This window comes from Pan troglodytes, chromosome 1 (assembly GCF_028858775.2).
Source record: "Pan troglodytes isolate AG18354 chromosome 1, NHGRI_mPanTro3-v2.0_pri, whole genome shotgun sequence".
NCBI lineage: Eukaryota > Metazoa > Chordata > Mammalia > Primates > Hominidae > Pan > Pan troglodytes.
This window is the reverse complement of record NC_072398.2, coordinates 43,697,621-43,724,650: the sequence shown is the minus strand read 5'-3', so window position 1 is coordinate 43,724,650 and position 27,030 is coordinate 43,697,621. Positions and strand designations below refer to the sequence as shown.

The following is a 27,030-nucleotide window of genomic DNA, read 5'->3' as shown; positions in this document are numbered from 1 at the left end:
CTGGCAAAGCGAAACTCGTTCCACAAAGCAACGTGTTTTACCAGGTCAAGCTGAACCTCAGGGGAATTTGATCACTTTACTTGGGCAGATGGCTTGAAGGACTTTCTTAGATGAAAAGCCCACTGTTTAATGGGTAGCAAAACAAGGCTTTTCTTCAAGCCCAACCTTTCTATCCATGATGTTAAAGCTGACTGCCCATAGTTTAAAGAAAGCCGGGGATGGAGTGGGGGCTAGCATCGATATGGCTTTCCTTCCGATGGCCTTTAGTTTTGTTTGGGGAGATTTTTCTCTCTGGGATAAAAGAAAATCTAATGAGGGAACTTCAAAAAAATTCTCTGGAGGTACTGTAAGGGAAATAAGGTAATCTGAGCACCAGAAATCCTGCTCTAACTCTTTAGCTGTCTGACCTTGGGCAAGTTTCTTCGTCTGTAAAATGGGACCAATGGGGTTGTAGAGAGGATTAAATGAGGTAATATGTGTAACGTGCTTAGAACAGTACCTGGCTCATAGCATTTGCCATTGTTATGGCTATTGTTGTTAATCTTTCTGATCCTCCCTTTCCTCAGCTATAAAATGGAGCCAGTGACACCAATCTCTCATGGATTAAGTGTGAGGATGAATCATGCCGTTATAACTGATGGAGTGGTGGTTATAAGGGTGTATACATTTGTCAAAAACCATCAAACTGTGGGTTTTGTTGTGTGTAATTTATACCTCAATTTTTAAAAATATAGGTTTATATCACCAGGTAAAGCAGCCATGAGTGTCTAGAACATAGGAAATATTTATTCCCTTCTTCCTCCCTAGCCATCTTTTCAGGAAGAGAGGAAAGAGAAAGTGAATGTTAGAAGAAAGAAGTAAAATAGAGAATTGCTGGGTGCAGTAGCTCATGCCCATAATCCCAGCACTTTGGGAGGCCAAGGTGGGAGGATCACTTGAGACTAGTCTGGGCAACATGGCAAAACCCCACCTCTACAAGAAATACAAAAATTAGCCAGGTATGGTGGTGTTTACCTGTGGTCCCAGCTAGTTGGGAGGCTGAGGTAGGAGGATCATTTGAGCCTGAGGAAGTCGAGGCTGCAGTGAACCGAGATCATGCCACTGCATGCCAGCCTGGGTGACAGAGTAAGACCCTGTCTCAAAAAAAAAAAAAAAAAAAAAAGTAAAAAGGAGCATTGCATAAGAAAGAGGCCATATTGATTTTGTAGGTAATGGGCCATCTATTGAGACTCAGTTATTCTGGCTATTTCCTGAGTCTTGAATATCAATCTGTCACCTGCAAAGGCAACACCTGGGTAACTGAGTTGCCTTTCTTAACCCTCTCCTAATTTCATATCCTAGTATAAGAAAGTGAACTGCACTGCAGGGTGCTTCCTACATCTGTTCTGGAAGCCTTTTCATCACTATTACTTCTCCACCACAACTATCCCTTTGTCTCCCAGATGCCCTGCTAGGCTGCACTTTGGTTCCTGAACAAGGCGGCCTGGGGACCATTGGCTGCAAGGTGTCACACCTAATGAAGTGTTGGCCAGGGCAGACTGCTGTCCATCAGAACAGCCCACGATGAACTGAGTTAGACGTACCTGGAAGAGACTGCTACAACCTAATTAAAGAGGAATTGTGTGTGTGTGTGTGTGTGTGTGTGTGTGTGTGTGTGTGTGTGAAGGGACTGGGAGGATGGAGAATAGTATGTAATTAAGAATCAAGTAAAAGTAATCCCTGGAGTTAGACTACAGACCTCAAGCTGACAGCTTGCCTGAACCATAACTGCTTGGGTGATAGTGGAGATTGGAGTCATGCTGCCAAGTGGTCCCAAACCAAAGGGAAGCTTGCTGTTTGTCTCGTTTGTTCTATGGGGTGAAGTCTATAAATAAATAAATAAGATAATTCACATCCGAGAACAATTTAAACTCAATTTGTAAATATCCATTCTAAGCAAATATGGATGGGCGATGGCTCTTCAATTTTGTTTGGGATTACAAGACTGAAAAAGAGGCAAATGTGGCCGGGTGCGGTGGCTCAAGCCTGTAATCCCAGCACTTTGGGAGGCCGAGGTGGGCAGATCACGAGGTCAGGAGATCGAGACCATCCTGGCTAACACAGTGAAACTCCGTCTCTACTAAAGATACAAAAAAAAAAAATTAGCTGGGCATGGTGGCGGGCGCCTGTAGTCCCAGCTGCTTGGGAGGCTGAGGCAGGAGAATGGCGTGAACCCGGGAGGCAGAGCTTGCAGTGAGCCCAGATCGCGCCACTGCACTCTAGCCTGGGCAACAGAGTGAGACTCTGTCTCAAAAAAAAAAAAAGAAAAAGAAAAAAAGAAAGAAAAAGAGGCAAATGCAAAGATGGTGATGAAGAGGCTTCAAAGATGAAATCCTTTCAGGATCATGGCTCTCATCCCTCCAGAAATGTTTATATCTAGGGACAGGGAAGAAAGGAGGATGAGTTCAGATTGTGATAACTAAGATAATCACTAAGATGATTGTAGCCCTACATTACAATTCTGCATGTCAAACCCTGGAGATGAAGAGGTCTAACATTTAGCCCAGAACCTTTCCAGTGATGAAAACAAACAACGACTCTTTTGGCATTGGTCTGATATTCAGTGACAGAATAAAGTTTGTTCCAGCCGAAATTAGCAGGCTAGGGTCCAGGTTAAAATGCAAACAAAGAAAGCAGCCCAGAGGCAGCTGGGATTCTGGGACACAGATAAGTCACAAAGCTGGGTTTATCTGCAGGGTTCAGGATTGATCAGCTCAGCGTATATTTCCAAGGCTCTTCTCTACTCAGCCACCCCTCCCCGCTCAAAAAACAAGAGGCCCACACCAAAATATAAAAAGGTGCTGGATCTAAAATCCTGCCTAATTTAAGCTCTGCTCACAAAGGAGGCCAGAGAGCAGAGGGAGGGGTGGAAATCAAATAAGTAAATGTCAGCCCTGCAGTTGGGTAGAAGCCATTAGCCAGGCAGAGCATCCAATTAGAAGCCATTGAATTAGAGCAGTGAAAGAAGGGCCTCACGTCAGAGGGCACTGCGGGGAGGGCCGGCACAAGTGGGCAGGAAGGAACGCGGGGTGGCGATCAATGGAGGATTACCGGAAGATGTGCAAATGGCAGGAACAGATGCCTTCCAAATGACAGGGCACCCGGTCCAGATACTCTACATAAAATGCCCACATGGTTCCTTTGTCCTCCCCCAAATCCTGTCTGAGGGAGTCCAGCCATCTCATGGGCTATTTTGGAAAACACCGCTCCCTTTTGCCTCAACCCAGAGATAAAATGGGCAGCTCTCAGCCACTCTCGGATTAATCTGAACAGACAAAGAAGGGGAGCAAATCCCTTGGCAAATGGTGCCTGGGAGATTTCATTTTTCCGCTTTGCAGTACAAACCTACTCAAACAGATACTAAAATACAAAGCGAAGTTTGTTCACATGGAGATGTTTTTATTTAAAACTATAATATTATTTTATTTTGTAATCAGTAATTGTCAATGCTCAATCTTTTTTTTTCTTTTAACAAATTCTTATTTCCTTGTTCAGAGAAGAAAAAGATTCACATTTCCTTCCTTTCTCCTAAATTAGAAGATTTCAGATTCAGTCTCTTAGAAGCCATGTAATTTGCCTGTGATGCCCATGTCCCACTGATCCTAGAACTTTAGGGAGAAAAGTCCACTGTGAAAATAAAAATAGAAAGTAGTTCTGATTTAGGACAATCGAGTCTTACATATTCATTTAACAACCAGCTAATGGCACCTCCTGAGTACGCAGCATGAGCTGGCAGAGCACATTGGTCTGGTGCTCAGGAAGCTTCCAGGCTCAGGCAGGGTTAAGACACAAGGCTCGCCTCTGCAGAGTGGAAGGAAGCATGTGTTACGGGACACACGATGGGTCTGCTCTTTGCGCTTTGGGAGTGGAGAGGAAGAAGTAATCATAACTATCAGAGGATGCCAGAGAAGACCTTGTGGGAGAGAGGGTCTTTGAGCGGGGCCTTTGAAGAGGTGTCAGATTTGGGCCAAAATGAGTCGGGGGCATTCCAAGCAGATACAGTGCATCGATGTTGCAGACTGGAATGTGGTTGAGACTAACTGTAGGGCTACCAGATACAACACAGGATGCCCAGTTAAATCTGAATATTTAGGATAGCCCAAAAAATGATTTGTTGTTTAAAATTCAGATTTAAGTGAGTATCTTTTACCCACTATCTATTTTTTTACCCCCTGTCTATTATTCCTAGAAATTTCTCTTTGTTTTTGGTAGAGTTGGGATCTCACTTTGTTGCCCAGGCTGGTCTTGAACTCCTGGACTCGATTGAACCTCCCACCTCAGCCTTCCAAAGTGCTGGGATTACAAGCATGAGCCACCATGCCTGGCCCAACATTTTTATTTCCTGAATCTGGCAACCTCATGACAAGAGCAAATGACCACTCTCATACTTGGAGTTTCCTGCAGCCTGCCCAACTCCAAAGTTGCCTTGTGAGTTCTGAAAGGAACTGGGAATGGCAGCCCTTGCTTGGATGTCATGTTAGAGGACTAGGCACAGTGGTTGACTCCTGTAATCCCAGCTACTTGGGAGACTGAGACAGGAAAATGCTTGAAGCCAGGAGTTTTAGACAAGCCTGGGCACCATAGTGAGACACCTGTGACACCTCCCACCCCCAATCTCTATCAAAAAAAATTAGCCAGGGACAGTTAAATGTGCGTGTAGTCCTAGCTGCTCAGGAGGCTGAGACAAGAGGATCACTTGAGCCCAGGAATTCAAGGCTGCAGTGAGCTATGATCACACATCATTGCATTCTAACCTGGGAGATAGAGTGAGACCATGTCTCTTAAAAAAAAAAAAAAAAAAAAAAAAAAAGAGCAGAGCTTCTCAGAAGGCAGTAGAGAGACCTTGAAAGTTTTTGAGCCAAGAAGTGAAGTGATCAGAGCAGTGTTTGGAATATTAATCTGGCAGCAGCATAAACAGTGTTTAGTCCAGGAGAAGAGTTTCATGATAAGGAGATCACACAGTCTTCCTTTGTGATTATTTGTGGGGCACCCACTATGTGCCAGACACAATGCTAAACACCAGGGGCATGATGGTGAAAAAGAAATGAATAGTTCCTGTCTTAGTGAAGCTTATGAATAAATTAACAAGCAATTGATTTCAATAGAGCGAGGTGCATTTCATCAGAGAAGAACTTGGCCTACTTAGAAGATTATCAAAATAGCCTACTGGTGAGAAGATGAGGACCTAAATTAGGGTCATGGAAATGGGAATGTAAGATGTTTTTGCAAAGCGAGATTTCAGAATATATTCAGGACATGATCAAGTGATTTGACTCTTAATTACAAGCGTAGTTGGAGCAGGAGAAAAACAGATCATTAAAATCCAGAGATAACCCCAAATGCCAATTACTCAGGCGTTTCATGCTTCTCTCTCATCCATGGGTTATGACTGTATTTGTGTCTTTATGCACACACAAAACAGTAAAGCATAGTGGTTTCGAGAAAGAGCTTCAAAGACCTAAATATAAAAGCTAAAACTATACAACTCTCAGGAGAAAACATAAGCATAAATCTTAATGACCCTGGAGTAGGCAATGGTTTCTTAGATATGACAGGAAAGCACAAGCAACAAAAGGAAAAAATAGATACATTGTAGCATGTATCAGTACTTTCTTTTTTGCCTAACAATATTTCATTGTATGACTAGTCCATGTTTTATTTATCTATTCATCAGTTGACAGGATTTCTTTTAGGGCTGATAAAATGTTCTAAAATTGATGGTGGTGAGGGTTGCACAAATCCATTTGGCAAAAGCCATTGAATTGTACATTTTAAATGGCTGAATTGTGTGGTGTGTGAATTATTTCTCGACAAAGCTGTTTTTCTTTTTAAAGAGCAAAGCCTTGAGCATCAGATAGATATGGGTTCATATCCTAGTTCTCTGCTTGACCCTGAATAAATCAACTTTCCGAGTCTCAGTTTCTTCATCTGTAAAATCAGATTATTATAGTACCTATTTCACAGGACTGTTGAGAGGATTAAATGAAATAATGTGTGTAAAATACTTAGCACAATTCCAGGCATATAAGCTTTATTATTTTTTTTTTTATGTTGCCTAGGCTGGTCTCAATCTCCTGGGCTCCAGTGATCCTCCCGCCTTAGCCTCCCAAAGTGCTGAGATTACAGGCGTGAGCCAGTGCACCCAGCCTATAATAAGCTTTTAATTAATGTGACTTATACTAGTAAGGTTGGATGATTAGCAACTTTAGTGTGTGACCACAGACCATCCTTAATTCTAGCACCTTAAGTTATACAAGGGTATTCCCTGAAAACTTCATGGGACTAGGTATACATTTAGGGAAGTAACAGCTGTGCAATCCCACATATCATTTCAAAGCCAAAAAATAGAGTTCTCAGTGGTCAAAACACAATCCTCAGAATTAAAAACCAAAACTAGACGACACTCAGAGTTAAACCAATTCTGGCTTTGATAGCCAAACTCAGTTGGGGGTATTTATATTAACTTCACATCCTTTGAGTGGAATTCTATGAAGATATCTTAGGTAGATATGTGATTGACTAAAAGATGGTATAACCAGGAACAGAGCAATAAGAAAAAGTTCTGTCATAATTTTCATAGCTTCCACATGTTTATTTTCCATCATCTAAATGTGAATTGTAAAAATTAAATGCTTGTATTTACACATAGAAGTTATACTGTGAAAGCACAGCTGCCTGTGTACATATGAAAAGATTTGTTAACTAGTTTGATTGGAAAATAATGTAAAAAAAATCTTAAGTAGCAACTTTCACAGTTTAAATTTCTTTTATTAATCCTCTTGTCCAACTTAAATGAGGAAAGGCTTATAAGAGAAGATAAACAACCAAAGGAGCCTGAATCTAGATAAGAAAGTACCACCTGCATTAATAATAACTACTGAGGTAATAACTGCATATTATTATTATTATTATCATTTTTGAGACAGAGTTTTGCTCTTGTTGCCCAGGCTGGAGTGCAATGGCGCAATCTCGGCTCACTGCAACCTCTGCCTCCTGGGTTCAAGCGATTCTCCTGCCTCAGCCTCCCAAGTAGCTGGGATTACAAGTGTGCACCACCACACCAGGTTAATTTTGTATTTTTAATAGAGACACAGTTTCACTATGTTGGCCAGGCTGGTCTTGAACTCCTGACCTCAAGTGATCTACTCACCTCAGCCTCCCAAAGTGCTGGGATTACAGATTTGAACCACTGTACTCGGCCCATATTATTATTATTATTTGACTAGTCCCCCTTTTTTTTTGAGACGGAGACTCACTCTGTTGCCAAGGCCAGGCTGGAGTGCAATGGTGTGATCTCGGCTCACTGCAACCTCCGCTTCCTGGATTCAAGGGATTGTCCTGCCTCAGCCTCCTGAGTAGCTGGAATTACAGGCATGAGCCACTATACCTGGCTAATTTTTGTATTTTTAGTAGAGACAGGGTTTCGCCATGTTGGTCATGCTGGTTTCGAACTCTTGACCTCAAGTGATCCATGTGCCTTAGCCTCCCAAAGTGCTGGGATTAAAGGCATGAGCCAACATGTCTGGCCTATTTCACTAGTTACTACAAGATGTTTTCTATATATTATTTACTGCCCAAAACTTATGCAAGTGAGATATATATATATATATATATATATTTTTTTTTTTTTTTTTTTGAGATGGAGTCTCACTCTGTCACCCAGGCTGGATTGCAGTGGCATGATCTCAGCTCACTGTAACCTCTGCCTCCTGAGTTCAAGCAATTCTCTGCCTCAGCCTCCCGAGTAGCTGGGATTACAGGCACCCGCCACCATGCCCTGCTAATTTTTGTATTTTTAGTAGAGACCGGGGTTTCACCATCTTGGCCAGGCTGGTCTTGAAATCCTGACCTCATGATCCACCCACCTCGGCGTCCCAAAGTGCTGAGATTACAGGCATGAGCCACCGTGCCCGGCCGCAAGGGATATATTTTAATCCCCTTTTTATTTATTTAGTTTTTGAGATGGGGTCTCACTCTGTTGCCCAGGCTGAAGTGCAGTGGCATGATCTCCGTTCATGCAGGCTTGACCTTCTGAGCTCAAGTGATCCTCCTGCCTCAGCCTCCCCAGTAGCTGGGACTACAGGCATGCACCATCATGCCCGGCTAGTTAAAAAAAAAATTTTTTTTTTTGAGATAGGGTCTTACTATGTTGCCCAGGCTGACCTCGAACTCTTGGCTCAAGTGATCCTCCTGCCTTGGCCTCCCAAAATGTTGGGATTACAGGTGTGAACCATTCCTGGTCCCCCCCATTTTATATAGATAAGAAACTGGAAGCCTAGAGGTAGTTTTCCAAAATCATAGAAGTATTAAGTGGCAGCACCAGACCCTGAGGCCCCTGAGTCTGATTCCATATAGAAGCTTCTCCTTTTACTACACCACCAGGACCCAGTAATTCTTGGCCTGATTTGCCAATGAGGAAGAATCTTAAAGTCATACTCTCACTTTTTGTCTGAGCAAAACTCATTTGAAAATGTTTAACCTTCTCTAAAGTGGTCTTCGTGAAGGCACACTGATGCCTGTGTCTCTCTCCCAGAGATGCTGATGTAATTGGTCAGGGCTGCAGCCTGGGCATTGGAGAGCATTAAAGGGTCCCCAGAAGATTCCGATGGGCCGCCAGGTTGAGAACCATTCACTTAGGGGAATCTGTGCAGTAATGATTCCAAGCCTTTAGCCCAAACCTGCATCCTGAAGGACTCCGAGGAGGTGCCCTGATTCCACTTAGCTTTGGCCCAATCAGATTCACCAGTGAGATGCTGGGCCTTTAAGATAAAGAAGGAAAATGTTCCCTTACCAGGCCTAAGGCATCCTAGCTGACTCTCCTGTTGTAGGCTCCTGTTAGATAAGAAACCCAAACCCGGGGCTCCAAGCCAGCAATCCCAGGGTCAGGCGATTGTTTAACCAGTTTAATTGTTGTGTGAACAAAATGTACCACTGCAGCAGTTTCTGGAATTTGATCTCAGAGGGACCGGCTCTCCTCTCACCTCTGCCTGGTGGCCTGAACAGTAAAGACAGCTGATTAAGCATCCTAGTGCTCTTTCCTCTGGCTCCTGTCTGGTCCTCCAAGAGCAAGGGATGGCTAAGCTCCAAAACAGGCTGGGAGAATCGGTGTCATTTCAGGAAATAGACAAGAAAGACATCAAAGGAGAATGACGGGAGTATGATTAGGAGCTGCAGGAGACAAACACCCACGTGGCTTTTCCTCTGGGGTTCTCTATTGTTTGCAAAAACCACAATATTAAGACACTCTGCCCATTGTGGGGATCATGGAAAAGAAAAGAATTTTAATATTCCGAGTTTTAGTCTTCATGTTAACATAAATCAAAATATAAAATCCATCCTCCCTTTTTCCTTTTAGTATCCACGTATTTTGTTGTTGTTGTTGTTGTTTTGCAATGGAGTCTCATTCTGTCACACAGGCTAGAGTGCAGTGGTGCAATCTCAGCTCACTGCAACCTCTGCCTCCCGGATTCAAGTTCTTCTCGTGTCTCAGACTCCCAAGTAGCTGGGACTACAGGCACAAGCCACCATGCCCAGCTAATTTTTTGTATTTTTAGTAGAGATGGGGTTTTACCATGTTGGCCAGGCTGGTCTTGAACTCCTGACCTCAGGTGATCTACCGGCCTCAGCCTCCCAAAGTGCTGGGATTATACGCATGAGCCACCAGACCTGGCCCCACATATGTATTAATACCTATTTTTAATCTCAAAATAACTGACCCAGACGCCTCAACCATCCAGAACTAAAATTTATGAACTTTGACTCATGCAGCAAACATTTAGGCCCTCATTTTGAGTCTCTCACATTTCTTTCTGTTTTTTGGGGGGGGCGGCGAGGGGCAGGGTCTCGCTCTGTCGCCTTGGCTGGAGTTCAGTGGCATGTGAATAGCTGGGTCTACCGGCGTAAGCCACCATGACCAGCTAATTCTTTTATTTCATTTGTTGGTAGAGATAGGGTCTGACCTCACCAAGTTGCCCAGGCTGGTCTCTAACTCCTGGGCTCATGCAATCCTCTGGCATCTGCCTCTCAAAGTGCTGGGATTACAGGCGTGAGCCACTGGACCCGGCCTATTTCATTTCAATTCTTATTAAAATTATATTTTTAAATGTATCCCAAATATCCTTTATTGATCTCTATTATCTGCCGGCCCTGGGCTGGGCATTAAAGAGACTGATAGATAATTAAGACATCGTCCTCATGCCCTAAGAGCTCACAATCTAGTTGAAAGCTACACATCTGCAATTTACCACGTGACAAGTCAGACTAGGCCAAGAGACAATAATGACAATAAAAACCCAATCGATTCTCCTAAGTCTGGTTAGAGGATTTCTCCAACCAATAGCAGATTAGAGTCAGAAAATTCACAAGCAGGGAAAAACTGTTTGAGATGGCTGACAGCCTGGAAGCAGGGGAAGAAACAAACAAAACCAACAACTCAGAAACACAACAGCCTGGCACTGGCTAGTGTAGAGGCAAGTGTCTTACAGGTCTCTGTAGTCCCCTGAAGACATCCCTATTTTAATATGGTTGTAAAATAACCTCTGTAATAATTACAGCAAGAGTTATTGCTAGTGCTGTACTAAGTGCTTCAGGATAGACTATATCCTTTAGTCCTCACAACCACCCTATGAGATTGATGTCGCTCCTCCACTCCAGATGAAAGACCTGTAGCTCAGCCAGGGCCCTCAGTTGCTAGGTGTGGGGTCAGAATTCGAACCCAGGTCTATCTCCCTTTCCACTCCATCCCTGAAATGATGCTCATGGTTATAACTTCAAAAACACGTAAGAGTTGGCAAGGACTGGGCAAGGTGATTCATGCCTGTAATTCCAATACCTGGAGTCCAAGGAGGGAGGATCACTTGAAGCCAGGGGTTTATGACCAGCCTGGGCAACATAGGGAGAACCCAGCTCTACAAAACATTTAAAATTAGCTGGGTGTGTTGGTGCATGTCTGTAGTCCTAGCTACTCCAGGAAGCTGAGGTGGGTGGATTGCTTGAGTCTGGGAGGTCGAGGCTGCAGTGAGCCATGATCGTGCCACTGCACTCCAGCCTGGGTGACAGAGCGAGAACTTGTCTCAAAAAAAAAAAAAAAAAATAGAGTTGGTAGGAATATCATCTAATTCAATGTCCTCAAAGAAAGCTATAAATTTCAGGAAGATTTCCACCAAATATTGCCCCCATAACACTGTCATGAGTAGGGTTTTGTAGAAGCAGAGCCTCAGACAGGGATCCAGGCATATGATTTATTGCAGTAGTCTCTCCGGAAAGACCTACAAGGGTCGAAAGCGCATAAGGGGAAGCAGCCAAACAAACCTGTGGTCCCAGGTAAAGTCTAGCCCTGGCCTGATTCACAGTGGATGGGTAGGGTCTTCTGGAGCATAAATAATATTGCAGAGTTATCCTCCATCCACCTTAATGCTTATTTATTTACTTATTTATTTATTTATTTATTTATTGGAGATGGAGTCTCGCTCTGTTGTCCAGCCTGGAGTGCAATGGTGTGATCTTTGCTCACTGCAACCTCGGCCTCCCGGGCTCAAGTGATTTTCCTGCCTCAGCCACCACAGTAGCTGGGATTACAGGCATCTGCCACCATGCCCAGCTAATTCTTGTATTTTTGGTAGAGATGGGGTTTCACCATGTTGGCCAGGCTGATCTTGAACTCCTGACTTTAGATAATCCACCCGCCTTGGCCTCCCAAAGTGCTGGGATTACAGACATGAGCCACTGCGCCTGGCCAATGCTCCCCCTTTTAAAAATCAGGGTCTCACTCTGTCACCCAGGCTGGAGGGCAGTGGCACAATCTTGGCTTACTGCAGCCTCAACTTCCCGGGCTCAAGCAATCCTCCCATCTCAGCCTCTCGAGGAGCTGGGACTACAGGTGTGCACCATGACGCCTGGCTGATTTTGTTTATTTTTTGTAGAGATGAGGTCTCCCTAGGTTGCCCAGGCTAGTCTCAAAGTCCTGGCCTCAAGTGATCCTCCTGCCTTGGCCTCTGAAACTGCTGAGATTATAGGCATAAGCTACTGTGCCCAGGCCACATCAGTCCATCCTTTGGCTGTGGGCTGCCAAAGGGTATAAGGGAGTGGGTGGGTATAAGGGAGTAGGAGAGGCAGCACCCATCATCTGAGGACAACTCTCAGGAGGAGAGGGGCACCCATGAGCCATTAGCAGCCAACCCCCATGCTGCAGAGGTGGGTGTGCTGAGCCAGGGAAGAGGATCTGGGTAGAGCACCAAAACCGCATCCATCCAAACACTCAGGACAGGTTATAATCATCTGTTTATGGCTCTGCTTCCCCCACTATTTGGTGAGCTTCTTGAGGGAGGGGAGAGTGTCTTACTTGTTATATCCCATCTCCTAGCACAGTGCGCAGCACATAGTAGGCTCTCTATACTTGCCAGCAGAATGATAAACAGGAGAAAAATTGTCATGGCTCTCAAACAGGTAAACCGTAGTTGTCTGGGGAAAAGTGCTGATCGAAAGAGGCATTGCTGGGCATAGGGCCACACTGAACCACATGGGTGGTTGGGCAGAAAGACTCACTGAATACAGAGCCTACAGCCTTCCCATAGCCAGCAGAGCAGAATTTCCTGAGAATGCAGATCTGTTTATCTAAGCAGTACTTCTGCTTCCCCACTTAGGGAGAGCATAGCACATCCAAAAGTACCTTTTGATGGCTTCTTACAAGCAAGAGACATCTGCGCTGTCACTGAGAATTAATTGTAGAAAGTCTAGCCTAAGGAAATGCTCAAGTTTCTCCTTTTTGCTACCAGATTTGGTATAAGCAGGCATCGAACTGGCAGATGATTAGTGATATGTTCCCCACACTTCTCCAAATGGCCTACTTTTGCAAACAACGTCCCACCTTTAAATGAAGCTGCTAGCAAATGTGGAATGCTGCCTATGTCATTTTGCCAAGTTGCAGTATCAGGCTTATAAGTGAAATACAGTACAGGCGACCTCTAGAATCTGCATGGCTGCTACTACTCCCATAAAGTATAAAACCCTTGTACTCTAGAAGCTTACATATTGGGATGTATTTTCCACACTTGTCAAAAATCAAGAAAGATGCATGATATCATCTGACTTCTTTTTTTTTTTTTTTTTGATACAGGACCTTGCTCTTTTGCCCAGGCTGGAGTGCAGTGGCACAATCTCAGCTCACTGCAACCTCTACCTCCCGGGTTCAAGCAATTCTTCTGTCTCAGCCTCCCAAGTAGCTGGGATTACAGGCATGTGCCACCACACCTGGCTAATTTTTGTGTTTTTTTGGTAGAGATGGAGTTTCACCACGTTGGCTAGGCTGGTCTCAAACTCCTGACCTCAAGTGATCCGCCTACCTCTGCCTTCCAAAGTGCTGAGATTACAGGCCTGCACCCGGCCTCATCTGACTTCTGAATATGGTAGTGAGCGTGGACATCAGATGTAGTAAGGAAGCTGGTTTTACACCAGAAATTAAGAGAGCAAAGGCATGGAGTGTGATGGGAGAGGAGGTGAGAACTATTTCACTAGGTCTCCATTGAGAAAACTAAGAAAACAATGATAAGAATTAGTAGAATTCTTGAGGTAAAAGTGAGTTTGGGGCTAGAAAATGCACATGTGTACCCCAGATCTCTGATAGGCTCTGCTAGAATGATGGCAGTGTTGATGCCATTGCACCTGCCTATAGGTGGGTGTACCCTGCCTATGCTGGCATATTCTGGCTGGGCTCCCATAGGCACACAATGTAGAAGGTCAATGGACTTATCCAGATAGTTTGTCTTGGCCAGAACCTGTTATTAAGGGAGATGTGTGGGGGTGGGAATGCTGGCAAACAAAGAAGAAAAAAAAGTAGATGCTACAGACTGGTTACCTACAGAGAGGCAGAAAACAGAATCTCACCTGCAGATGTATTTTGTTTGCCCACAGTTTGTTGCTTTTTAAAATTTTGAATTAGTTGCCAATTTAAATAATTAAGACATTTCACATAAATATCCAGAATATTCCCTTCCTCTTGAAAAGTCTAATCACATTCCTGCATGGATGGTTTGGCTGGGCTGGGAGCTACTACCTCCTCTGTACGCTAGGCAAGACCGTGGGCTCACTCATACAAATGGCCTGACCCCCATGGGTGCTTGAATTTGAGACTCCTGATACTTTGAGTGAATGTTGTGGATAGTTGCTTAGTTTATTTTATAATATATATTGTGAAAGGCCAGGCACGGTGGCTCACGCCTATAATCCCAGCACTTTGGGAGGCTGAGGCAGGCGGATCACCTGAGGTCGGGAGTTTGAGACCAGCCTGGCCAACATGGAGAAACCCCATCTCTATTAAAAATACAAAATTAGCCGGGCATGGTGGTGCATGCCTGTAATCCCAGCTACTCAGGAGGCTGAGGCAGGAGAATCACTTGAACCTGGGAAGCGGAGGTTGCGGTGAGCCGAGATCACACCATTGCACTCCAGCCTGGACAACAAGAGGGAAACTCCGTCTCAAAAAAATAGTGGTAAAATATACATAACAAAATTTACCATTGTAACCATTTTTAAGGGTACAGTTCAGTGGCACTAAGCACATACATGCTGCTGTGCAGCCATCACCACCATCCATCTTAGAACTTTTTTCATTCTCCAAAATGGATATTCTGTACCCATTAAACAGTAACTCCCCATTCCCCACAGTCTCCAGCTCCGGCAACACCATTCTGCTTTCTATCTCTGTGAATCCGACTACTCCAGGTAGCTCATGTAAATGGAATCATACAGTATTTGTCCTTTTCTGACTGGTTTATTTCACTTAACGTAATGTCTTTAAGCTTCCCCATTGCATAGTTTCTGGCTCAGATCATTCTAGTGCTCATTTTACAGATGAGGAAGCTGAGGCCCCACGGGAGCCTGCCAGGGCAGAGGTAGAATTGGATCCTGGATCTTCTGCTTAGGACACTCTCCCTAACGTTGCCCCGTTGAGGTAAACTGAGGAATGGAGAGACCGATATGGCAGAACAGGAGGATATTTATTTTAAGATATGCACCGGCTCAGTGGATTCACATCCAAAAAGCTGAGCATTGAACAAAGACAGAGCGGGGTTTTTATAAGCGGGCTTACAAAAGCAAAACAAAGGCAGTTAACCATATAGTGCATAACTTGTGGCCTTGCATAGCTGGTGGCCTTGTAGCTGAGTCAAAAGAAAAACAAGAACTAGCTAAATACAGACATTTGTAAAACATAGTTATGCTTAAGAAGCCAGGGAAAGGAGTAACAGTAAAGGAATTTGTCTTTCTTTTTTTTCCTTTCAACCTTGCTCTGGAGGAAGGAGTGGGTGTCTGGAGCCCATTCCTTTAGCCTTGGCTTTTCGGACAGCGTTATCTTATAACTGTCCTTGAAGTGAGCTGCTAAGCAGAGGAAAACTTGCTTCTTTTCTTTTTAACCCTTGCCTTGCCTGTTACTTTTCTCGGAGTGAATTAATGCATATTTATTTTTAAATTTCTGCCTCAGCCCTTCTTAGACCAGATCTCACCTTTCTTTTCTAGTAATGCAAGTGAGAGCAACGTGTTCTTCACAGCAGCAAAGCCATCCCTGTTCATACAGGTTGTGGAGTTACCCTTCTCTCTGTTTGCCAATTTGAAGGGTTGCCCAACATTAATCTGGGAAGGGAAAAAGAGCTGCCTCCTAATCAGAACAGTAATGAGCATTAATAATCCATTCTCCTTCAAGGGACAAATTTTTAAAAACCCAGTAGCAATAAACTAAAAAAAAAAAAAAAAAAAAAAGGACAAACTCATCCTTTCCCCTCCACATATTTTTAGCTAACTCTTGAACCCAAGGAGGATTTTACCAATGGCTCTCCAGGAATTAGAGTTGTCACACCAGTCTCCTGTTGCCAGGAAATGAGGAGAACTGTCCTCATCCACATCTGCAGTACCTAGAATAGCCCCCTCTGGCTCTCCAGAGATTGATTCATTAGGCAGGGTTGTGTTTAGGTGACGCCCACACACGAGAACATTCATAGCAGCCATCATTTCTCAGTGAATGCGGTCCTGTAAATGCTGGCGATCTTGTAGCAGTGCTGATTAGCGAGTTGCTGCAACACCTCCGCATATTTTTTTCCTGCTCCTCACTCACCTGCTTTGTCAAAATGAACAAGAAGGAAGCATGATTGGGCTGTGCACCGAGGCGGCAAGGAAGCCCTGGATGACCCTCTTAACAGGTTCATTTCTTCTTCAGCAAGCTTGTTAAAAGTTAGCATTGCTTAACACAGGCTAATTGGCTTCCCTTTCATTTTCTTCCATCCAAGTTTCTATCGGGAATCTTCCTCAGAATAAAATGCCAAGTTGGTTAGGCACTTTCTTATTTTAGTCTTGAGATTACGTTCTTGCTTCAGGAAAGAGTCAAGTTTAATTTTACTTCCAAATCAGCCCCTTCTTGTTACTCTAATCAACAAGACTTTTCTTGGCTGGGAGGTAGGGGTAGGGGAGGAAAGGAAGGGAGGAAAAAAAGCAAGAAAAACAACCTCCTAAACATCAACAATCATTTTTCTTGCATGTAAGATTATCAACTACTATAGATATAAACATTGTGGTCTAGCACTTCTTTATTTATGACTGTGGCAATGAAAATAACTTGGTACTTAACCAATTATTTTTAAGAGGTGGTAGCACACTATTTCTTTGAATGTCGAAGAACAGAAATAGAGCCTTTAAGAATTTCTTCCATCTGCCACCCTGAATATTGACTGGGTAGAGATTTAAACAGCATGCATGCAATAGAATTGGCCTCATCGCCCCATCTGTAGAACACAAGCCTGTGAAATCCAGTGTGTCTGTGTGACATGCAATTAGCTCAATCCTGTTTCTCCAGCCAGGGCTCCACTTCATTGTTTGGCCATGGGATGGAGAACACCTTTGCTGGGTGGCAGGATTGACCCTGCTGTAAATAGTGACATTTATAGGAATGAGGACTTTGGATGCCGTGGGAATGACAGTGTGTTAGAAGGCTAAACACTGCATAATGAGGTTGATTGGGAATGCCTTTCAACAGCAGTTTGCTCATTTTAGGGACTTCTCATCACAGGGATAAACAGGAGGCAAAATCTGGGGTATTGGTTTTGTGGTTTCAAATGTCTATTTGAGTTGGAAACTGCTCAAAATGGAAATGGGCTCTTTCTGAAGGTAGCACAGACATCACTTCGAGAGGAGATCCAGAGATGATTAAGATACAGTCCTCGACACAAGGAGCTCCAAGATTTGTAGGGGAGGCAGACGAGTCATTAAAATTGAAAAAATAAAACACCTCGCTGGCAAGGAGTTTGCTCTTGACAAGAAGAAATCAGTCTCTAGACTAATTCTCTTCCTATTGCTGAGACTAGACCCCTGCCTTGGAATTTGATTTGGCCCAAGGTCAAGAAAATCTCAAGATCATGGGTCCTTGTATAGCTGGGATAGGGGTGGGTCAATGACTCTGCTGTTGGAGAAGGCACTGAGGTAAGGCCAGTTTTTTACGTACCAGGTCCCCAGCCGTGCTCTAGAAACTGCAGAAACAGAACGAAGCATAAGATTTGAAAACAAACAAATACACTCTGCACGTTGGAAGCAGGAGAAATCTTGGCATAGTATGCTGTTGTGGAGTAAGGGAGATTTTTCTCTTTCTTTATATAGATTCAGGCAGGATTGTGTCTGAGACCAGCACTACGTCTGAATCATTGTGAGCCACTGGGAGGGAGGTATAACTGTGCCCTGTAAGCGGGTCTCAGGGTGGAGAATCACTCTGAAGGATTAAAGGTGGGGCCCTTGGAAAACGATGAATCCTGAAGCAGAAAGCAAAGCTAGCCACTTCAATGCACTTTTAATGGGGTTAGCACTTTTCATTTTCCTAGGATTCTGGGAATGATTCATTTAGCATTTGGTGTTAAGGTTCTTCCCTCCCCACATTTCAATTTCATATACATTTTCCCTTCCATCTAAAATGTCAGAAAAGCCTGTTACACAGCCTGTGTCACTGTATTGTGGAGAATGTAGGGACAGGGCAGCAGTGGGAGAATTGGCCTGGCCTGCATCAGCTCTCTGCGGAAGTCAGCTTGATGGCAGTGATCCTGGGATGTCAGTCAGCCTCCACTCCCTGGACCTATTTTCCCCAAATTACCAGGGAAAGGTGAGCCTTAAAAAGAAGATCATGAACTGGGTGCAGTGGCTCACACCTGTAATCCCAGCACTTTGGAAGGCCAAGGCAGGTGGATCACCTGAGATCAAGAGTTCAAGACCAGCCAGGGCAACATGGAGAAACCATATCTCTACTAAAAATACAAAAATCAGCTGGGTGCAGCGGTGCGTTCCTGTAATCCCAGCTACTTGGGAGGCTGAGGCAGGAGAATCACTTGAACCCGGGAGGCAGAGGTTGCAGTGAGCTGAGATCGTGCCACTGCACTCCAACCTGGGTGACAGAGTGAGACTCTGTTTCAAAAAAAAAAAAAAAAAAAAAGAATCATAAAACACTTGGGTCACATCACAAATACTCAAAAAACAGGGCAAGTGCATTCTTAGAGTTTTCTAAGCAGAGAGGTTTTAACTGTTCCTCTTCACCCCCGATTCCCCTGTCCTATCTATTTGCACTGGGCAATTGCAGCCACAATTCTGTTCTCCCTGGGAGCCCCACAAAGCTATCTCAGCCACCAGCCAGCACCTCATTATTCCTTCTCTGCTGCTTTTGCTCCAGTAGCATTGCCCCATTCACTGCCCGTATCAAAGGCACCCACATTGGGCTGCCCACATCTGTTGCTGCCAATACACTGCAAACTGACCTGCCTCTCCCCTGTCCCAAGTCCCTCAAGGGATTCAGCACACAGCTCCTTGGTTTGGCCCCTCCTTAGAAGCCTGTCTCTCCAGCTCTCAGGCAGGGGGCTGTGGCAACTGACATGGAAGACATTCAGGGAGGCAGACACTGTTAGTCCTTAGAAGAGTTACTTTTCTTATGCATTGGCTTCCATTAAAGTTCAAACTTTAACATAGACCATATTTTCCTTCCTATGGTCCCAAGACCCTCTATGATCTGAATCCCACCTTCTTTTCCAGCCGCATCTCTCCCCACCCGCTTCACTCTCTTGTGGCTTCCTAAACCTGCCATGCAGTCTCTCACACACTAGTCTTTGTAAATACTGCTCCCTCGCCTGGCAGACTTTTCCTTTAGCCTCGCCCACTTTTCCCTTATTTGGACTGAGTCCTACTCATCCTTCTGGCTTCAGCTGTGATACCACTTTTTCTAGGAAGCTACCCCTGTCTATTCCCAATATAGGAGAAGGTTGCTCTTTTGTGCTTCCAGGGTACCCTATGCCATCATCAAAAGGATGTCACTTAACACCGTACTATCTGTTGACTTTTCCATCTCTCCTGTCAGACTGTGTGTTCCTTAAGAGCAGGAACTATATCCTATACTGATTTAAAAAAATTTTTTTTTAGAGACAGGGTCTTGCTGTGTCACCCAGGGGGAGTGCAGTGGCACAATAATAGCTCACTGCAGCCTCCTTGAAATCCTGGGCCCAAGTGATCCTCTGGGCTCAGCCTCCTGAGTAGCTAATTTTTCTTTTTTTCTTCTTTTCTTCTTCTTCTTTTTTTTTTTTTCGTAGAGACAGTCTTGCTATGTTGCTTAGGTTGGTCTTCAACTCCCAGCCTCAAGTGATCCTCCCACCTCTGCCTACCAAAGTGCTAGGATTACAGATGTGAGTCACTGTGCCTGGCTGGTTTTATTTGTCATTTTATTGCAAGGGAACAAGAGGTGCTAATCGACTGTTGAATAAATGGTGACACATTGCCTGGAACCAAACTTGTATGCCTTGAGTCTCTTCTTTTAAGACAAGTTTTTCTCCAAGAGGGAACACGTCCCCACTGCACTTAGGTTCCTGATAGACTTAACTCATTGGTCCTCTGGCCTGAGTTTTAGAGACTCCTCCTATATATGGATCAATTAGAGATAGGAAAAAAACAAAAGTGTTTTTTCATTTATTTGTTTGTTTTTGGGTTTTTTGTTGTTGTTGTTTTGTTTTTTTGAGACAGGGTCTCACTTTGTCACCCAGGCTGGAGTGTAGTATCGAAACCATGGCTCACTATATCCTCGACCTCCAGGGTTCAACGATCCTCCCACCTCAGTCACCCAAGTAGCTGAGGCTACAGGCATGCACCACCACACATGGATAATTTTTGTATTTTTTGTAGAGACAGGGTTTTGCTATGTTGCTTAGGCTGGTCTCAAACTCCTCAGCTCAAGCGATCCGCCCGCCTCAGCCTCCCAAAGTGTTGGGATTATAGGTGTGAGCCACCATGCCCGGCCAACCAAAGTGTTTTTTCCTACTCCCACCCACCACAACAGTTCTGACACCAGATGTGTGGGTTTTTTCCCCACACACCAAGCAATTCTGACACCAAATTCTCCATCAGACACCAACTGGATGCCCTATAATTTAATTCAATTCCAACACTGTCTGCCTAGGCACAGCATCAAATCCCACAGGTTCGGAGCTCAGTCTCAGAAGACTGCCCCCCACTTCCAATGCCAGTTAAGAACCCTACATTGTGACCTGTGCTTCTGAACAACCGACTATAAATCAAGATTCCTAGGACCCTGTCCTTGGGTTAGATTAATTTCCCAGGGTGGCTCACAAAACTAAGGGAAACACTTCCCTTACATGTATTGGTTTAATAATAAAGGGGGCAGATGAGCATTCAGATGGAAGAGATGCACAGGGTGAAGCATGTGGGAAGGGGCACGGAGCTCCGCGCTGTTTCTAGCACTCCACCCACCAGGCATCTCCACAGGTTCAGCTACCCAGAACCTGCTTCTGAACCCAGTCCTTCTGGGTTTTTATAGCGGCTTCGTTATGGAGGCAAGATTGATTAAATCACTGGCCATTGATGATTGACTTAACCTTCAGTTCATCTCCCTTTCCTGGAGTTTGGGGGATGGGACTGAAAGTTCTAACCCTAGAATCCTGCCTTGATCTTTCTGGTGACCTGTCCCCATCCTGAAGCTATCTAGTGGCCCCCAGCCACCAGTCATCTCAAATAGCATAAAAAAGACACTTACCACTCAGGAGATTCCAACAGTTTTAGGAACTGTGTGCCAGGAACCAGGGGCAGAGACAAAATATAAATTTTTTATTGTATCACTATGTCACAGCATCTGATAGGGATGGGCCACCACAATGCTTCCCAAACTTTAATTTGGGTAGGAATCACCTGGGATCCTGTTGAAATGCAGATTCTGGCTCAGTAGTTGGGACGGAGCCTGAGATGCTGATACTGCTGGTTGGGAATTCACACCTTGAATGGTCAGACACAAAAGTAATTGTCTTGTGCAGTCTCTTTAAACTGATTCCAGAATTCTAACATAAAAGAACTGGGAAAAGTTGAAAATAATGGAGGAAACTTTCTAGGCGTTTTATTTTTTATCATGTTTGGTTTTATTAAGAACAGAAGTTTTGGTGGAGCGCAGTGGCTCACGCCTGTAAACCCAGCACTTTGGGAGGATCACATGAGCCCAGGAGTTCGGAACCAGCCTGGGCAACACGGTGAAACCCCATCTCTATAAAAAATACAAAAAAAATTAGCCAGGTGTGGTGGCGCAGGCCTGTAGTCCCAGCTACTCGGGAGGCTGAGGTGGGAGGTTCACTTGAGCCCGGGAGGTGGAGGTTGCGGTGATCCACCACACTCCAGCCTGGGTAATAGAGTGAGACCCTGTCTCAAAACAAACAAACCAAACAACACAACAGAAGTTTTCTTTTTTAAGTGCATGTGGCCACCACTGTAGGTTGGCTCTGCTTACTCCTATGACCAATCCTCTTCTCCCTCGTCTAACACAGAGGCTGCCAAGGCTCCAGTGCCCACTTTCTCAGCCTCCCTTGCTGCTCAGGATGAAATATGTAGAGCTGGAGAAGAGACATGGTTAGTCCTTACGTCCTGCCTTAAATGATGATGTGATGGCCATTATCTGGATCCTTCATGGAATTTCAGCAGTTCCAACGTGTCAGGCCAGTGTCTGGGATTCTCTCAGCCTTTCGCTTTTTCCCCTGGGAGTCGGACAGCTGCTGCAGCTCAGTCAGACTAAACCTCTCTGAATACCACCAAGAATCGGGTCAGTTTCACATCTCCTTGATCATAATTTTTTCTGCAGTTGGTTTGTTTGAATCAGAATTATATTACATTTTTGGTCATTTTAAACAATACTGGACATCTTACACTCTAGACTTTTTTTTTTTTTTTTGAGACGGAGTTTCAAAAAACTCAGGCTGTAGTGCAATAGCATGATCTTGGCTCACCGCAACCTCCACCTCTCGGGTTCAAGTGATTCTCCTGCCTCAGCCTCCCGAGTAGCTGGGATTACAGGCATGTGCCACCACGCCTGGCTAATTTTGTATTTTTAGTAGAGACACGGTTTGTCCATGTTGGTCAGGCTGGTCTTGAACTTCCAACCTCAGGTGATCCTCCCACCTCGGCCTCCCAAAGTGCTGGAATTACAGGGTTGAGCCACAGCGCCTGGCCCTAGACTTCTTTTTTATGAGATAAAAATAAATCTCTGTTTAAGCCAGTCTTACTAGAGTTTTATGATCCTTGCATTCAAACTGTAATACAGTATGCAGTTTTTCAAAAATTTCTTCTTCTTTTTTTGTTTTATAGGCAGGATCTTGCTATGTTGTCCAGGCTGGTCTCAAACCCCTGGCCTCAAGCGATCCTCCCACCTCAGCCTCCCAAAGTGCTGGGATTACAAGCATGAGCCACCACATCCAGACAGAATGCAATTTTTAAAAATTAATATTTATATTCTCTCATTAGCAAACTGATACACACTGCTTACGGAAATCTTTAAAAATATTAAAAAAGTAGAAATAGGGGGAAAAATTAGAGCTCCAGTCACCGAAGTACTCTTAACATTTTGACATATTTTCTTCCAGTGTTGTGCAGTTGTGATAACATGGTACAACAAATTTGTGTCCTTTTTTGTTTACCATTAAAATGAGCACCTTAAGAATTTCTTTTTGGAATGATGAAAATATTCTAAAATTTATTGCGGGAATGATTGCATAACCCTATGAATATACTAAAAATCATTGAACTGTAACTCTCAGTAGGTGAATTATATGGCATGTAAATTATTTATCTCTCTCTCTACATATATATTTTTTAAGAGACAGGGCCCAGGCTGGAGTGAAGTAGTGTGATCACAACTCGCTGCAGCCTTGAACTCCTGGACTCAAGCAATTCCCCTATCTCAGCCTTCCACAATAAAGCTATTTTTTTAAAAAAATTTTTAAATAAGCATTTTCAGGCTGGGCATGGTGGCTCATGCCTGTAATCCCAGCACTTTGGGAGGCCGAGGCAGGTGGATCATGAGCCCGGGCTGTTGCCCAGGCTGGAGTGCAGTGGCACGATCTCTGCTTACTGCAACCTCTGCCTCCTGGTTTCAAGTGATTCTCCTGACTCAGCCTCCCCAGTAGCTGGGACTACAGGCATGTGCCACCACACCCGGCTAATTTTTTGTATTTTTAGTAGAGACAGGGTTTCGCCATGTTGGCCAGGCTGGTCTTGAACTCCCGACCTCAAGTGATCCACCCACTTCGGCCTCCCAAAGTGCTGGGATTACAGGCGTGAGCCACCATGCCCAGACTTTGGTGCTTTTTTGTACCTAGAATTAGCTCCTCCCATATTGTGCCAAAGTGTAACATTGCTTAAGCATTTATTGAGTGCTTGCTACAAGTCAGGTGTGGACCACACTAAGTCCACTACTCACATTATTTCTTCAAATTCTTCATTACCCTAAGAGGCCTATTCTACCCCTATTTTTGAAAGCTGAAATTGAAACTCCAGGAGGACAACTAACTCACCCAAGGTCACAGGGCCGATAAAGAGATGAGCCGGGTGCCTACACAGCTCTGCCTGGTCCCTGAGGCCATGGTTATTACATTCCTTTGTCAGATGGTAATTTTTTAGAACCTTGCTAAGTTTCAAAGGCAAAAATGCTATCCTGTTCTAAATTGTTTTCATGGTGTTGGACATTTCTTTGTGTTTACTAAACTAGACACATTCTTCTGCTGTAAATTAGCTGTTTCCCAGAGTTGGCTATACAATTGGAGGAGTGAATAAAATGCGGCCTATGGCTTGTCACCATACTTAGAAAGAAAAACGCCAGACAGTTTCCTTGTTTGACGCCTGCTCAGATACGGAAGCACCTTTAATGAGAGTTGACATGACTTGGGGGATTTCCTAACCATCACGCTCTTAACACAGGTGCCTGGTTTTCCCACTGGTTCCTTCCACCTGGCTGAGCCCAGATACCGATCTGTGAGAGCAGCACCGTGCAAGGGAAGGCTCCCTGCAAGGGAGGGCTGCAGGCTAGGCTGGCCCTTCGGGGTAGTGTTTTGGTTCTTTCCTGAAGCAGGAGGCCTCGCTTGGAGCATTGCTTTGCTCCTAAATTACTTAACCAAACAGCGACTTATTTTCCACAGTCAGGTAGACAAACACCACAATGATGAAAATACCAAGCACAGCAAGCTTCAAGCCCACCGGGAAACCTTCTTCTCTCTTTGGTGATAGTCCCATATGTGATTCTGGTGCTTGGTGCTCTTGCAGCCCACCTGTGAAAACATCAGTGGCTCTTAGGATTGTGGACAGCTGTGGTGCACCTGAGTACCCCCTTAAAGTGTGTGGGTCTTGAAGCCCAAGGGTGCAGTCATGGTGGGGCTTTAGAGGTAGCCTCTCCTTACTAAAAACCTAGGCTAATTTCTTTTTTTTTCTTTTAAGACAGGATCTTGTTCTGTTGTCCAGGCTGGAGTGCAGTGGTACAATCACAGCTCACTGCAGCCTCAACCTCCTGGGCTCAAGACATCCTCCCACGTCTGCCTCTCGAGTAGCTCGGACCACAGGTACATGCCACCACCCCCAGCTAATTAAAAAAAAAAATTTCGTAGGCCGGGTGTGGTGGTTCACACCTGTAATTCCAGCACTTTGGGAGGCCAAGGCAGGCAGACTGCTGGAGCCCAGGAGTTCGAAACCCTGTCTCTACAAAAAATATAAAAATTAGCTGGGCATGGAGGCTGAGATGGGAGAATCAGTTGAGCCGAGGAGTTCGAGGCTGCAGTGTACTATGATTGTGCCACTGCACTCCAGCCTGGGTGGCAGAATGAGACCCTGTCTCCAAAAAAATTAAAAAATAAATTTTTTTGTAGAGACGAGGTCTCACCATGTTGCCCAGGCTGGTCTCAAACTCCTGGGCTCAAGGGATCCTCCCACCTCAGCCTCCCAAAGTGCTGGGATTACAGGCGTGAGCCACTGTGCCCAGTCTCTAATTTCAACAAGTGATACTAACAGCGTATTGGGGGATATGAGGTCTCTCAAATCCCACAAAACATTTCTTCATTGTTTCCACCCACTTGTGTATCACTTCTCAATGCCGGCATAAAGCCTGACTTGGCACAGGCCTTGCAGATCCCCAAGTACTCGCTGGGAAATTGTATAAGTGGATGGGAAGCCTCAGTACTCAGGCCCCCTCCTTCCTCCCTTCTCAAGTACAAACACCACCTTTCAGGGTGGAGAGGAAAAGCGCCTTTGCAATCTGCTTATTTTGCACTTAAAAAGGCAAGAGTACTTTCTGAAATTTTTTTGCGAGAGCCTTATGTTTCCACTAGTCTAATTCTGCAAAACCTGCTGAAGTTTATTCAGAAGTTAGGAAACTCTCCAGAAAGCTTTACTTTCTGACTAATACAATTGCCTGTCTTGAGCTTTTATTTGAACTACCTACTCTTTTTATTCATTTTTAAAAATTGATACATAATAGATTTACATATTTGGGGGTATATGTAATTTTATATTACATACATATTTTTTTGAGACAGGGTCTCACTCTGTTGCCCAGGCTGGAATGCAGTGGCGTGATCATAGCTCACTGCATTGCAGCCTTGAACTCCTGGGCTCAACTAATCCTTCTGCGTCAGCCTCCCAGGTAACTGGGACTGTAGGCACATACCACCTTGCCTGGCTAATTTTTAAATTTTTCTGTAGAGACAGGATCTCACTATTTTGCTTAAGCTGATCTCAAACTCCTGGCCTCAAGTGATCCTCCTACCTCAGCCTCCCAAAATGCTGAGATTACAGGCATGAGCCACTGTGCCCAGCCAACATGTGCTATTCTGATACCTTCATATAATGTGTAAAGATCAAATCAGGGTAATTGGGATATCCACCACCTTAAATATTTATCTTCTCTTTATGCTAGGAATGTTTAAATTATTCTCTTCTAGCTATTTTGAAGTGTTCAATAGGTTGTTGTTAACTAAAGCCACTCTTCTGACCTATTGAACCCTAGGTCTTATTTATCCTATTTAATTGTGTATTTATATCCTTTTTTTTTTTTTTTTTTTTTGAGGCAGAGTCTCGCTCTGTCGCCCAGGCTGGAGTGCAGTGGCATGATCTCGGCTCACAGCAAGCTCCGCCTCCCTGGTTCAAGCAATTCCCCTGCCTCAGCCTCCCGAGTAGCTGGGATTACAGGCGCATGCCACCACGTCTGGCTAATTTTTTTGTGTTTTTAGTAGAGATGGGGTTTCACCATGTTGGCCAGACTGGTCTCGAACTCCTGACCTCAGGCAATCCATCTACCTCGGCCTCCCAAAGTGCTGGGATTACAGGCAAGAGCCACCGCACCCGGCCTTATATCCTTTAATTTTTTTTTTTTTTTTTTTTTTTTTGCCTCTTGCCCACCTTCCAAGGCACAAATAGAAAGAAATGTTTCCAAATGGCTACACATCAGGAGACTTGGGCTGTGATCTCAGTCCACTGTGACTTTTGCCCTGTCCTCCCAATTCTCCCGGGCCTATTTCCTTATCTCTAAATATGAACAATGAACTAGTAACTTTGGCTTTGAAATTGTTGGATATTACAAATCTTTCTCCTTTCTCAACAGATTCTTTTCAGGCTAAACCCTTCACAGCAATCTGAATAATTAGTTTTTTCCAGAGCTACAGAATACAATAATATCAA

The 27,030-nt window shown here is 44.4% G+C and overlaps 1 protein-coding gene across 1 annotated transcript in view; it reads right to left on the bottom strand.

Annotated features, from left to right (window-relative positions):
- Positions 1-24,191: 24,191 nt before the first annotated feature.
- LEMD1 (LEM domain containing 1) overlaps positions 24,192-27,030 on the bottom strand; it is a 40,522-nt gene continuing 37,683 nt past the window's right edge. The window contains 2 exon segments of the mRNA XM_001161560.5: positions 24,192-24,580; positions 24,582-24,632. Of these exon segments, the coding sequence (XP_001161560.2) occupies positions 24,475-24,580; positions 24,582-24,632 (157 nt within the window). The 3' untranslated portion in view covers positions 24,192-24,474.